Source organism: Sprattus sprattus (genome assembly GCF_963457725.1).
Source record: "Sprattus sprattus genome assembly, chromosome: 19".
NCBI classification, from domain to species: Eukaryota; Metazoa; Chordata; class Actinopteri; order Clupeiformes; family Clupeidae; genus Sprattus; species Sprattus sprattus.
The window spans coordinates 4,041,672-4,057,562 of record NC_137917.1 but is presented as its reverse complement, the minus strand read 5'-3'; the positions used below and the strand labels follow the sequence as shown (position 1 = coordinate 4,057,562).

Here is a 15,891-nt window from a genome sequence, read left to right as displayed (position 1 = left end):
GACCCCTACGTCCCTCCTCATTAAGCTAGTGACGGTTGGCAACATTGGGCTCAATTATTGACGGTTTGATTCAATTTTAGTGTGGAGGAAAATTAAATTAATTTCAATGAGGCCTATTGAGTAGGATGGAGGAGAATATTGTGATATATAAAAAAATGGAAAGATAAAATGAGGGCAGAAAATCGGCGGCAAATATGGAAACCCTCACAGGTTGTTGCCTAGCCCTAGAACATGGCAACTGCCAAGAGTGATTAACAGGACAGGGAGTGAGGGTACAGCAATGCCTAACGAAACCCCATCAAATAACGGAAACATCACCTAGACCTTCAACTATTGCCAAGGTTTCCCAAGAAAGCCAAAGTGAACATAACGGTAAGCTTTCCTACCACAACTGAAAGTGGCATGCTATGTTGCGAAGGGTAGAGCCAAGTCAATAGCTTGTAGCTGTAACACCCCAGTGCTTGTGAGGCTGCATGAGATCAGGGGGTCCAGGGGCCTGTTAAAGGCTGATTTTCCATGAGGGCACTTGCCCTCTGAGTCACAATGTGCTCCGAGCAGCGCGCTAAACAGGTGGAGTGGCAGAATCCTGAAATGGCCGTCTAAAACCCACAAGGGGGCCGTCTCCAAGGCGACACCATACAACACCACACCACTGTCAGGACGGGGCCTGCATCTGGCAGCCAAATATGCTTCAACATATTGTGTTGAGCAAGCAGGAAGCACAGCTTTTCCCATAATGCTACCGTAAGTGGCAGCGTAAATGGGCATAACCCTGTTGAAGTGGCGGCAATGGTTCCGTTACCTCAGTCCTGTGCATGAGTCACAAAAACTTGAAATGGACATTTTCTCTCAGTGAAACGGCGGGTGGATGTGAGGCACCACAGTTATTTTTCTTTTGCTTCGCTCTTTCTTGACAAATATCTTTGGCGATCTCTGTGCTTTGCCTGCTCCTTCTCAGAGAGCTTGTCAACTTCAATCCTCCTCTCTGGGTATCGCGTCTCATCGTTCCAAACACATATTTCACCACACACATTCCCTTCCATACAACCCCCCTTGTAATGGATGAAAAGCATGGAGACAGTGTCCATCACCCTGAAAGTTCTGACTCGCTCCTCTTTCTTCCTCACAGGCGTTCCCAGCACCCTCCCACTTTCATCTGCAGAAATCAGAAAATGGGTCAGATATGGCTTCAACTGACATTGGTTGAGTTCTCATATTTTAGTGATCGCTTGTTCATACCCTTCATCAGTGGGAGTATTCCCTATAGTAACACTGAAACACAAGCTATATTGGTATGCATTTATGTTTATGGTTGCCTGTATGCCACTTTCTGGACAATGATGCCCCTGCTTCCTGGGCAATGATGAGACCCTTCAAAATTCTAACTGCCTTTTCAATCTACCACTAGGACCAGATAATTACAGATAACTGGTACACAGAGCCTACCTCGGTGACCTGCACAGCATGGTCTTTCACACTATTATATCAATTCACCATTTGAATCTCTCAATATATAGCTTTATATCTGAACTTAGTCTTATTTAATCTTACTAAGACTACTTAATATACAAAACCTTGGTTCTGCTTTAGATTTTCCATCATTATGATCTGGAAGTGGGAGGTCATGTGTGTTTGACACCCTCCAGACTGTCAGTATGCCTCTGGATAGGACATCTGTCTTCTTGGCGATCATTCACACAGCCACACAGCGTTGTAATGACTGGGCAGTTGTGGTGCTATGATAAACACCCTCATGATGGAGGGAGGCTGTTGTGGGCAAGTAATGATGAAGACGGCAAACTTGAAGGATGGAGATAAGGAAGGTGGTGCTAGCGGTCTGGAGAACATTCTAGTTTTTTTTTTCGTCCTTTCAGGAGCCTGTTATCAAAGATTGCTTTTTGTAACCTTGAACCCGTTCCTGTAAGCAAAGTGCAGAGGAAACTCCCAGATCAATCCCTTGCAGGCCAATTAATTCTGACAGTAGGATTAGGGTGGGGTTACTCCTCAGTCATGTGATCACCGCTGGGTGATCTGGTTCGTCCAGAGAGATGATAGCCACACTCTTCCACACGCACCCTCATGCTTTCTCAGTGTTGTGGAGTTCAAGCTCCCTTTCATCTGTAGTAAGCCCCAAACTCAGAGCTAGAGGGTCCAAGTTGGTCAGATTATCACTTCAGGAGCCTCCCGACTGGGACCAAGGGAACACATTCAGCCAAAGAGCCGTAATTAGGTTCGTGTTAGTATTTTCTCCCTTCTGATTAGCAGTTCTTCAAGTTTCTGGGCTGACAGATATATTAGGTCCTAAAATAGCAATGTTAGCAAGCGATTATTAAAGCACAGCTGAGAGATAGCCATCTCATTACAACAGGGAGAAAATGAAATATCATCTGAATGAACTTTCCTACAACGAAACCTGCTTTCGTGAGCAGCCAGCGATAATGGCCCCACTGTTGTCTATGGCCCAGAGCCAAGTATTTAGTTTTTCACAAGGAAAAGGGGGAGAGAAATGTAGCACGGGTAGTCAACTATATCAGGGCGTGATGCATTAGCCATGTGAATTGAAAGAAATTGTTTATTTACAAGCACGAAATAATCATAGAATACAGAAAAGTCTTCAATTGAGTGTTGTAATAATGGTATCAGCCATTGCCTTCGTTTCCTGTCATATTGAAGATTACTGATGAATAAAAATACACAAACAAAACAGTTCCCTATAAAGCAAACTTTAAATAATAAATGTCAAAGCTGTGTTACTAGGATTGTATGATCAAAGCAGAACATTACAGGGGACTTAAACGGGCCAACAGAAGATGAAGAGGAGGTTCCTCCCTTCGCAGTCATCCCCGGACACTCTTGAGAACTTTCTGAAAACAGAGGTCAGAAAAACAAAACATTGTTCAGGCCTCTACATTATTTTTCAGTCCTAATATGCACAATAATGCACATACAAAACTACTGGAGAAAAAGCTTCCTTTGAATGCACATGAATTGAACAAGCTTCTGTTAATGCTACATGATTAAATCAGATGTTCAAGTAACCCTTTGGAGAGATCTTGAGCATCTACTCAAACTGGATGCTAACCTCACTTCAGCCTCTTGCCTTCTCCCCTTCTCTGTTCCCAGACCATTTCCTTCTCATTTGACTGCATGTTGGTTTGAAAGTTTATTTTTTTCTTATTCCGGTGAAATATTACACACTTGTTTTTCTGGAGTTCCTACTTTTGACGGGCCTGTTTGAACTGCACAAAGTGTGTAATTTCAAGCGTTTTGGTTGTGACAGGCCGTCACGGACCCTTGCTTTAATGAAACAACCGGACCATTCTTCACTCGCTCGGGCACCACCGCATCTGTGCAAAGAAGCCTTGAGGCCCTGCAGTGAATTACCTTTTAATCAAATAATCAAATAAGTCATAAAATAAACGTGGCGTGTTGACTTTTACAGGCCGGATCTCTGCTCAGCATTACACTGACTGGCCTGGCTCTTGGGCACGCTGATCCGTGCTCCTCAGAGAGCTCGGGGGCGTTTTTACACTCCGGCTACTAGCAATGCCGCCGGGAGCTGCTTCCCAGCCCTGCCAGCCAGTCAGCCAGAGGCGGAGAGGCCCATATGTACAGAAACGCTCACCTCTTCCTACACTGGACTGAAGTAGATAGAAGGAGAAAGGAAACCAAGAGTGCTCGGAAATGGTGCAGCTGTTAGCATGAGAGGGAGAGAGCGAGAGAGAGAGAGAGAGAGAGAGAGAGAGAGAGAGTCTATGGACACCATGAATCTGTGCTGTGAAAGAATGTCTTGGTTTCACACCACCATCATTCATCTTCACGGCACACGGCCATTATAAGGCAGCCCTCCGCTGACCGTATTCCCCGACTCTGACGGACCAGAGAGAAGTCAAGTGCTGCTGGGAATCTATCGTAATCAGTGCGGGAGGTGAGACCGGGGCCGCCATGTCAAGCCGAAGGGACCAAACCGAGCCGGAGAGCTGTCTACCATATGCGTATGAACTCTTCATGCAACTGGGTGGCAAAGCATGTTTTACACACTCCTCCGCCAGAGCATACAACCACACACCCAGAACTGTACATTTGGACGTTAAAAAAAGAAGGCCCTACCATTGGGGTTTGACAGCTGGCCTAATGACTGTATTGATTGCAGCAACACATACTGATGAAGGGGACCAATGAAGGAGCGGCTGCGGGTGACATCTGTTTGCAATAGGGCGTGATTAAATTAATATGCACTGGAAACCCTAGCCCACTAATCAGGGGGCACATACGGCTTTGGGAGAGGGGCATGCTGCCTCGGCCTCAAAAACTATACTTGGATTTTCAAGATGCAAGACGGAAAGAGAAAGAGAGAGAGAGAGAAAAATAAAAAGAGAGAGACACACACAGAGAGTGTGAGAAGGGAAAGAGAAATTTCCCTCAGATAATGGTTTTAAATGCTGCATGTTAACAGGAATGAAGAAACCGCAACAAAGCCGTCACTGATGTGTGAACTGCTTAAAAGTTCCTTACAGGAAACACAAAGTACGCTAATTTTATGCATGCATGCACTCCGAGATCAGGGCCCTGCTCCAAGACCTTTACAGACATGGCTCACAGCATGCCTGAGACCATACTTGAAGCTAATAAGGCATCACAGATGGAGAACACTGACAGGAAGCCGAGTGAGTGATAATAGACTTGAAACCTTAGCGACGGCTTGGACGTGGTGAGCCTTGATGGTGGCTGATTTCTCCTCGAAGGCTTTGGCCCGCGCCTCCTCGGTCAGCCGGTGGAGAAACAGCAGCAGGTCAAGCTGCACCTACAGGACACACAAGGAAAGGCATTAAAGGAGCAGCAGGTGAACTGGAGAGCACAGAGCTAGACAACCAGTACTTTGCATATAAACCATGAATGAATAAATAGGCATGATGTTCAAGTTGTACTGAAAAGACAAAGGGGAAAGTTGTGGGTTAGGAGTGCTGGCCTGAGGAGATCTCAATATGCTGACCTACACCCTCTCCACTATAGAAATACTCAGTATAGAGCCTGCCATATTAGAGAGTATGGAATGAACTTCATGAGGTCATGGATAGAGGCAACATTCCTTGCCTATCCTATGCGTTCCCACTCCTGACTTCCCTCATTGGCACATCTGGGCCAATTATTGTGGAATACATTTGATATGTTCCATCAGGCCAACATCATGGAACTGATCAGCAGCTTCTATATCTGAGGGATTGCTGTAGTCATATTGGTTTTTTTTTTAGCACAGCGACCTTTAATTTAATTTAATAATAAATCACAACCGAACATGAACCCCATCAACAATTTCGGCACTCTGGTGATGGTCCGTCCAAAAGGGAGCAGGGGGTCTGTGAGAGGAACTATAAATCCATCAATCTCTCCCCACCCTCCATGTTGTAGCCGCACCTCCCACGAGGCAGACCCCCTATGTGCACGGCCATTCCTCACATTTAGGCCCGGATTACACCAGGAAATTGTCTCCTTTTCAGCGGTTCATCCATCTTACTCCACTTTGTCACGAGATGCAGGGCACAGGGGGGGTTCGGTGCTGCACGGGAGGTCTCTGCTGGCTGCCCGAGCAACCAGGCCTTTGGCTCATCCACGGATCACCTTGCCAGGGCCACTGCTCCCCCGCTCTGCCACCTCCCTGTGTGTCTCCCCTCACTCTGCCACCTCCCTGTGCGTCTCCCCTCACTCTGCCACCTCCCTGTGTGTCTCCCCTCACTCTGCCACCTCCCTGTGTGTCTCCCCTCACTCTGCCACCTCCCTGTGTGTCTCCCCTCACTCTGCCACCTTCCTGTGTGTCTCCCCTCACTCTGCCACCTCCCTGTGTGTCTCCCCTCACTCTGCCACCTCCCTGTGTGTCTCCCCTCACTGCTCCCCCCGCTCTGCCACCTCCCTGTGTGTCTCCCCTCACTGCCACCTCCTTGTGTGTCTCCCCTCACAGCTCCCCCCGCTCTGCCACCTCCCTGTGTCTCCCCTCACTGCTCCCCCCGCTCTGCCACCTCCCTGTGTCTCCCCTCACTGCTCCCCCCGCTCTGCCACCTCCCTGTTTGTCTCAATGTCTCTCCCTCTGCCCCTCACTCTGTTATGGGTTCGTCTTCTGTCCACCCCCTCCTCTCATCACTCTATTAATCTACGTCTCTCGTCCTTCTCTGCATCTCTTGATGTCACTCTTTTCCCATCTTTCACCCCACATCTCTCTCTCTCTCTCTCTATTCCATCTCTCCAGAGCTGTAGCTCGTTCTCATTGGCCATCTTTCACCACCAGTGGATTGAGTACTGGGCCTTGAATCTTCACAAGTTGCTGATGACAGGCCACAGCTTAGCATATCTGACCCTTGACCACGGTGGAAAAAGAAATGTGCTGTTTATGGAGAAATGGAAGAACACGCCAAGCACTGCATGGTTTTGTTTTCCCAATGGAAAATCAAAAGAGGCCACAAGAGACCTGGCGCTCCGACAATCTAAACTAAACGCTTTAATCTTTTTGTCTGTTTGAATTATTTGCCTTTATCCAGCAGTGTAACTCCTTAGCAGAGGTGGGAGATCTGCCCTCAAACTGATGGTTGCTTAAATGGAGCGTTACCCTGAAAGTCCATTTTAATGTTCTCAATGTCTGGTAGGCACGCAGAGAACACGGGGCTGCCTAGTAATCCTGAGCACTCAGTCTAAGAATTGCTTTCGAGGAAACAAATACCCCCAAATGCCCCTTAGCTCTCGCCATTTTTTCCCCCCACTTCCTCGCGATCATTCTTTTTCCTCCCTCTTTTTGTTCCAATCTTTCTCTCTCCGTCTCTCTCCTTATTTCTCCCTTTCAGTTTCTCCCTCTACATTTCTACTTGCCTTGCTCTCCATTTCTTTTTCTATCGCCATCTTTCTTTCTTCCTTCCTCCCTTCCTACTGTCTATCTCTGTTTTATTCCTCTGCATGCAAACTAAAGCTCCTTGCTTTGGTTCAATTATCTCAGGAGTTGCTCAAGAGGTTGGCCTGAATATGCGTTTTAATAACGTGTCCAAGATTGCGCTCCCCCGCATGCAAACACGCAGCCTATGCAGTACAGGACTTGCAGAAGAGCCAAATGCATAAAGCCCACACCTGCAGAACATACATGCATGCAAAGAGTGGACATGTGTACACACACACACACACACACACACACACACACACAACTCAACACTTTCAGGAACACAACTCTTCCTTAAAGAAACGGAGCTCCTGTCTGTGTGGAAGTAAACACACAACAAGCCAGTGGGGCATTCATATGCGCATGCATGCACACACACACACACACACAGAGACACACACACACACACACAGAGACACACACACACGTGTCCGCAATCCCTCTGAACCCCATCCAGCAAGTTTTCCAAACACTGCTAATGATTTCAACGGAAAAAAACAAGCCGCTTTTCCCCGTGCATCTACATGATAGCCATTTGGATGCAATTTAAATCTATTAATACCTCATTTTCATAATTGTAGGTCATCTCTGGGCCGTCTGAATATTTCCCCCCCAACAGCTGGCCCCGCTAGTGTCTTGGGCGGAACGAGAGCCGAAAGGCACGGACCTCGCAGCGTGCCAGAACCCTTGCCAAAACATAACGATCCGACTGAACTGATTAAAGGAGAGGGTCTCCCCTCCACCGACTGCCTCTCAGACACGGTCGCGCATGGAAACTTCACAATGGGAGAAAGCGAGGGAATGAAACGCAGAGAGAGAGATAGTGAGAGAGAGAGGTGAATCAAGAGTTTGTGAATAGAGGAGGGTCACCTTTCCCCAATCCTCGTGTTTCGCTGGGCTTCATGTTGGACCTGTATCCAGCCAAGCACATTTGTTACCACTTCACCTCTAGCCTTCAGAACATTCAAGCCGTACACAAAGCCCAGCAAAGTTAAATAAACCGGCAGTTGGACTTCAAATATCATCCAAAGACAATTTAAAACCTGGCATTACAATTGTTTAAAACAACAACAAGAAAATAAAGAACAGTGAGAAGCTGAAGGCTGCTCTGGCCACAGACACAAATGAAGAGCTTACATGTTTCTCGGTAACGATCACTTATAGGGGCCTATGTTTTCCTCAAAGCAGAAAATGTGGGCGGAATCGCAGAATTCTGTGAGAAAATTGCAGAAATAGACATTTTCAGATCAGAGAGAAATACATTTGAGAGCGTTGTAGGCAACATTTTGCATTAGCCCGCATGAGTGACACAGGCTTTGTCAAAGATGTTTACAGAGAAAACCAGCCAAAGTTAATGAAACAACAACACATCCCATTAAATCCCCCTCTTGCTGGTTTTAGAAGTTTGCCACACTGATGGCATCCCTCTACTTGTTGTAGACTGACACAGGAGAGCTAAACTAGTCATTGGGCCAGCATCTAAATATATTTCTAGAATGACCATAGAATTAACAATGTGCATGTAGTAGACCATCATAACACATAACTTACTGACTCAGTACAAGTCTTGTAACTGGAAGGTAATCTCCCCTTTTTTGTCCCCTTTATTTATTCTACAAAATGAAATAGAAATGTGTAAATAGAACTACACTTTTAGTCTTTGGGGGTTATTCTAGCATCGCAACCCTACACTCCATCCCCTACTACAATACAGGTATCACCCCCTAGACTAATAGAAATATGATTCAAATGTTCTGTGTACATTTGTTGATTGGACATATGATTTGTTGATAATCAATTTGATTAAACTGAATCTGGCAAAAAAAAAAAGGGCCCTACACACTTGCAGCGAGTCATCTAAATTGAACCCTGGAAGGTTCCAATGCAGTTCAAGAACTTAAGAATAAATAAAGCACAGTAGAGAACGTAGTGCTACCATTGCCAAGCTCATGAAAATTCCCCCGCTGGGTACACTGTGTGAAGCAGATGAAACTGCTCTGAAACATACAGTATGACCTGGCCCCTAGGAGCACCTTGGAAACCTTCCCTCCCTGAGGGTCAGACATAGCTACCTGTCTAAACAGAAAAGTGACTTACTCAAATGCTTTTCAGAGTCTCCCAAAAACTGAAAGTTAAATAAGCAGGGTGCCTTAAGTAAACTCTCATTAAGCTGGTGTGAGAAATGGCCCCAGGAGCACTGGAGTGCTGTTCACTGCACCTGCAGTATCGGGGTCTGTGTGTGTGTGTGTGTGGGACAGTTCCATCAGGCCACTCAGGCTTCACTCTCATCTCCAAGGGACCTAGCAGGCGCGCTTGAGTCAAAGGGGGGAAAAAACACTTTCACAGCTTCCTCGCAGGATGCGGCTGATTGTTTTTGCGTTCAATCGACCATCAAATGCTGCCGGGGCCATCGTGGTTGAGCAGCAGAACAAAGCCGCCACAGAACGCGCACCCCTCCCTGCCCTTTGGGTCGCCTCATAAACACCAGCACGGTGACCCGCCGGGTCTGCTACGGGCTCCTGGAGAGGTACGGACCAATCTCGGCCTGTGAGGGAGAAAACTCATCAGTCGTTCCACTGCTGGAGGATGTGACAGAGTTGCTTCCACTGCCTGCTAGCTGTGGGACTGGAACAGAATACCAGACCAGCAGACTTGAGACCGCTAAGCACAGTCCAAAATAATATTGATTGTACGCTGTTTTAAACAACAAAAGTGGAACCTGTAAAAAGAGAGGATCTTATAGACACGTCTGTCTAGTCAACTCAGTGCCATCTTGGACAGATATTTAGTTATGGAAAACAGCAGTCTAATCAGCATCAGAAACGTTTATATATTAAAGGTTGTTCTGCCCACTGCACATTTTCTAATTTAACAAAATAGTCGGATGTTTTGTTTCAGTTTAATAAGATGTACTTTCAGACACAGTTATGTCTCTACAAACAGCTGATTGGCTCTTAAATAGTGCAGGGCAGGACAACCGGCCATGGAGCCAACATGTTTAGCAATACAGGGTTTCCCCAGGCATTCACAAAGGGGTCTCTCCGTGCCGACTCACTCTCTGTGTGTGTATGTCCAAAAAAACATTTATTTTTATTTTTTTAAACACACTGAGATTTTATGTTTTGGCACATATCTTTAAGCTACAGTAACCTGATCATTAGAAAAAACAAGGCATTGGACTTTTGACTTGGCAAAAAAAAATTTCAGCCAAATGCTTCGCGAGTAATTTTTGTGCTTTGAAAGAGACGGGCTGGCTTTGTTTGTTAAAGCAGCTACACCCATGTGTGCCTCAAATAAACTGAACTAGGTATACAAGCCTTTAGCCTTTAGCTCTTTAGTGGTTTTCACAATTTGTTTTCAGTGACTGCATTTGAACATTTGTATTCCCTTTAGGGTTTTTAAAATTTCTCCAAATAGGGAAAGCTGCTCTATAGTATTTCATACCATCGTTTAAATATTTAATCAAAATAGAATTTAATTTAATAGTCATCTTGTGAATCGTAAATCCAATCGGGACATCTGTGCCAATACCCAGCCCTAGTCAACGATTGTTTCTCATTTAGCAGGAAATACATCAACACTAGAAGCTTTACAAGCTACCTGAATCACCTTTGATAATGGATGGTGAGAGGAAATGTTATGAACAGAGATTAGGCTACACATGTCTGCATATTACATCCTTATGTTAGATCAAGAGGCATTAACACTGCTGTGCGTGGGAGGCATTGCCCAGTCACCACCTATAGAATCCAATTAAATTAAACAAAGTGGAAATATATGCGGTAGAACTCCGGCCAAATGGTGTAGGCCAAAATTAATTGCAAAGAGAGAGAGAAAAAACATGCAGGAAATATAGAGAAGGAGGCTGAAATAGACTCCCTTTTCCCTTCTGTACCTCCTTCTTAGCATTTGCCTAATTGCTGGATTAGACCCCTGTAAAGCTGCACACCTTGCAGGTGGGTTTTTACATTTCTGGCGGGCCTCCACCTTCACTCCCCATAAAGCCCAGTCCAGCTGCCCGAGCCTCTGATTTTGAGCCTGTTAGTACCAACTCACGGGTATTACACACTCACACACACATACAAAAACCTTTAACAATCAGTGCTGTGATTAGCCGTTTGAACCATGGCCTCTTAACACACATTAAACAGACTGTACACATCCACACACCGTCGAAATGGAGGGGAGACCACAACATTTAAAAACATGTTTCGCTCTAATGATCAATGCCATCTGTTAACTCCCAAAATTAAAGAACAACACATTCTGTTAAGTGGTTAGGCTACTTTCTACAGTGGCATCTGGGGGCTGGTTCAGTGACCACTTTAAAACCCGGTGATTTCTTTATAATGTCTGCCTGTCTTCCTGTGACTGTTTCCAATAACAACTGGGCGAATAAACCATAAAACAAAAAAGATCTAGCCTTGACCGTAAATGAGAAAAACCCATACTTTTTTTATTTACTTGCTTTCCCCTATGGTGAATGGGAAGGCTTGTGGTCCTGATCTGCCTATTTTGGTGTGGCAGCTGACTACTGTGCATTCCTGTGAGGCTGTGAAGTGGTTGGCATAAGGCAGCAATCAAAAGAGTGGCAACCGACTCTCACACACCACGCCTTCCTGTGACATCTGCGATGGCCACTTCACACAAGATACATTAAGGCAGCCCTGCTCAGGTCGGTCTTACCCACAATTCTGTTAATTTTACATACACAAAAGTCTCTTAGCAACTGATGCATCAAGCTTGTTATAAGGCCACATCAGTACAGTGTGTGCTACATTAATGTCTGGAGTCGTGGCACTTTGAACTGCTTTGAAGACTGGTCTCTTAGTGACTGGTTTGAGTGGATGCTTACAGTACTTTCCCGTCATCACACAGGATTATACCAAGATGAGAAAAAGAGTAAAACAAAAATCTAAAATGTCAAGAGCACAAATGAGTGAGCCGGAGGAAGAACAATTTCTAACTCGGACTGGGCTGCAACTCAATAACTCAAATACAGTTGTAGCCTACATATTGACTCCAAACGATGGGGTAACATTTTACTAATGAGCATATAGCAAAGAGTCAGTAGTAATTCTGAGAAAATACAATCCAATAAAGAAATTGGTTGAAAAACAATTTGTTTAAAACAAGTGCAACCAGGAAAAGAACGGGAGAGTTGGCTGGTATCCATGTTTAAACGTCTGTTTATTAATGACAAAGCAAATTCTCTATGACACAGCCCCATTAGCCTACATTGCACTGATGAGCAGACAAAACTGTCTGCGGGAGTAAAGTGGTTACCATTTTCTGTAAAACCTGTTATGACATTAACTACATGTTCTGGTACCCAAAACAAGTAATTATCTCCAAATTGCATTTATATACTGAAGGGGTGAAATGTGGCCAATTCCTTCTCTTCACTAACATTCTGCTGTGACAAATTGGGGTTAAGTTGAGTTATAACAGCAGAAAATTCTTTAGGGAAGTTTTCTTTAAAATATAAAGAAGAAACACGTCACAGATGAAAAGACAACAGGCAATTATGTACCACACATCCACCACAACCGCAACGTGATCAAGACACACAACTGTTGCTTCCAATAGGGCATACTCATTCAACACAAACGTATAGAATAACCTGTCTGAGGACATAAAAGTTCATTAGAATACTCATTGCCAAACAATCACAAACAGATGTTTAGTACACATTCCGAATGGTGTGTACTATTATAACGTTACTGTATTTGTGCTGTGAAAATGGTGCAGCTATCCAACTGCAGCTGTGGAAGCAGAGTTGTGCTGCGAGTAAATCTCAGTCCTGTCGACAGAGACGAATACCAATGGATTTAAGATCATGTCCGGGTTTGCGATTTGCGAGTCACATTTCATTGAATGAGGACATCGCTTTTACAGTCATGTTTTAAGGTGGCATTCCGAATACACAATTTGACATAGCAAAATTAGGTTTCATCATTAGCCACTTAACACTGGCTGCTTCAAAGATATGTAACGTCAGCACTCGCTAATGTTTTTTTTTTAAATGCAAACGACGGTTTTTGAATCGTCTACTTTTTTGACATTCGAACCTTTGGACGAAACACTCGGCTATTAGTATTCATTAAATGAGATAAGCTAGACGTGGCTATCGATCAAACATTCGTAAGTTATTTTCTAGCCTTTTCACACTAGCTAGTGTAGCTAAAAACAAAACTCACCATCAAATCTGCATTAGCACCAATACGCATGTTGGTGTTCTTTTTCAGAATATCTTTGATAGTTTTTCTTGGTATTTTATTCGGCATTTTGTCTTTACTTTCGGGATCGTTGGAAATCAAATAAAACTCCGAGTAAATTGAAAACAAAATCCAAAGGTTTCAATTTTTCAATCTGCCGCGCATTCACTACCGGCTCGTGTTTATGACGTAGCACGTCCCATGCATATGTCGTCACAAAATGAAAACTGACAAGCTCATAGAATGTAAGTTAGGCTGTTTCTAAAATCTTTGGAAACACTTTTGAGGGTGTGCTGGGAGCATAGAATAGTCAGCTGAAAATCTCTCATGTTTCACATTTGAAAGGTGGGGGAAAGTGGGAATGGGGGAAAGTTCAATAAAGTCATGGTTAATTGAAGAAAACATGTCTATGTCTACACACCACTAGCAGCCATCTATAGATGCAATGTTTCAATTCAAGACTTAATGCATTTACAAAAGTATTTTTCTAAAATATGCATTCTAATTAAAAAGAAGGGAAAGCAGCCCTCTTGTTGCTTGTATAGTATATGTAAGCAGCAAATACTAAATATGTGGGACATCTGCAAATCATTTTCTGAATTAGAAATACATAAATAAATAATATTGAGCTGAAACCATGCCAGAGTCCATGTAAATGTTGCATGTTCATGGTTTCTATTAGTTTCTCAGGGCTTTGGCATTTGACATAGTTTGGAAATGAAAGAGGGTAGCCTTGGGGTATGTCCACCATATCTACTTATAAAATATTAGCTGAATAGTTCCAGTTTGTTCAGTGATCAATTAAAGGTTTTGAAGTGCAAATGTGGCTGGGGAGAGAATAATTGGACCATGAACATGTGTTTCTGAAACATATCGGCATAATTAATAAACAGACTGAGGCTCAAGATCTTGTCCGATAAGGGGTGACACAGCAGAACAGATCTCTTTCATGGTAATACAAACATATTACCTTTCAAATTTGTAATGGCTGGGAGTACAATTGTTCCAAAATGACTTAAAAATGACTTCATTTTTATTTTATTTGCAAATATTTTGTGCATTAGGTTTAGTTATATGCCTTTATTGCACGGTAACAATTAGAGGCTTTTTGTTCTATAGCTTTTCATGTGGGTAGATATTTTATAGGCTAGTAGAGAGGTAGACCTGCCCTTTCATGAAGGCAATTTAAGCACTGCACATGGCATCAGATATTTCAACTTAAATGCTATGGAAATAGAAAGCAATGGCATGATGACTAGTCTGAAATAGCAGTAGAGATGATGGCAAGCACTGAGGTCATTCTTTTCATTTTAAAATAATTAGATTTCATTGAGATGAATTTCAATGTGGGAGTGGATATATTTAAAAGTAAACAAAACAGTTTCACACAACATTTATTGCCTTTATTATCTATTTATATCACTGGAGTGTTTTCATGTTATTGCAATTTGATATTTTAGTCACATTGACAATTGTACTTTTTAATTAGCAATACCAAATTTAAACAAATTGGGAAAATGTGACTCCCCACTTCCATTTTGATTACGTTAACAGTTCCTAGTGTCATTGATTCTTTTACTTATAATAATTTACACATGTGTATGGGAATATATGAAGTTAATTAGAGAACCACGGATATAAAAGTTGGACTTTGTTTTGTGGATGTTTCACAGTGTTTTTGTGTACAGCTGCCTGAAAGCCCATTCATAATTAGTATGTCATCCGCAGGCAGAAACACATTTTTCCACTTTCTGTGTCGACATAATCCCAGCTTTCAGCTCACTAACACGATCAAAGCACCTTCATACATCATTAACTGGGAAGTGCAGCTACAACGACTTTGGGCAATAAAGTTTTATCGCCCTCATCTTCATGCTCTGTTTTCAATTCCTTCATTTCCTAACATTTTCTATACCGTCCAAAATATTTATTTGAGTCAAGAAAAGAAAGAAATTCTTTCAGTTGACACTTACCCTGTTTCTCCAAATCAGCTTGATTTCATTATGGAAACTCTACTTTCATGTCTATTTTGAGTAAGCTGACCAAAAAAAATGGAATGGTGCGAACATTTCATATTGTGTTTATAAACTCTTATTTTATACATTTACTTTTTTTCATTCTATTTGTTTATCACAGCAAGTGTAGAAAGAGGAAGTAACCAGATCTCAACAAATACCTCATGCTCCACAAGCGCTTGGTTCCATGCAACAGCCTTTGTTCTCACTGATTCACAGGCAACAGGGTGGACCCAACATATGTTTCAGTGGCTGACAGATACAACATTATACACAAGCAAACTGTCATCGGTGAAATACTTACGTTTTAGATGTGCAGTGTAATCACTCAAAACCATTTAGGGGGGCCCACAGATTTATTTTACCCCTGTGGAAATTGCCATCTCCATAAATCAAGTAAAAATGACAGATGGATATAGAGAGACTGGCGGCAACCATAGATTCAGAGTGCTGAATTACCTTTGTCCAAACACTGTCCCAATCTGCATCTAATCCATCTGCAGAACGGCCAGGGGAGGAGGGCCCACCGCCTGGGGGACTGCGCTCTGCTCTGTCTCACCAAATGCCAAGTATTCGTTCCTCTCCACCTGGCCCCATCTCTGCACCAGCACAATGACTTCATCCATGCTGACCGCAGGATACCTTTCTGCGACAGGCCATTGAAGGTCATTCCCATTTCTCTTTGAAAAGTCATTCCAGGTGTCGTCTGCCGCAGTGTTTGAGGTCATGTTGATGTTGCAGA

The 15,891-nt window shown here is 43.5% G+C and overlaps 1 protein-coding gene across 1 annotated transcript; it reads right to left on the bottom strand.

Annotated features, from left to right (window-relative positions):
* Positions 1-2,687: 2,687 nt before the first annotated feature.
* On the bottom strand, positions 2,688-13,279 carry cenpw (centromere protein W). The gene is made up of 3 exons (XM_080858454.1): positions 13,117-13,279; positions 4,691-4,804; positions 2,688-2,864 (listed from the first exon to the last, which is right to left on the bottom strand). The coding sequence occupies exons 1-3, from the start codon at positions 13,201-13,203 to the stop codon at positions 2,838-2,840; spliced, it is 228 nt and encodes a 75-aa protein (XP_080714580.1). The 5' UTR covers positions 13,204-13,279; the 3' UTR covers positions 2,688-2,837.
* Positions 13,280-15,891: the final 2,612 nt, after the last annotated feature.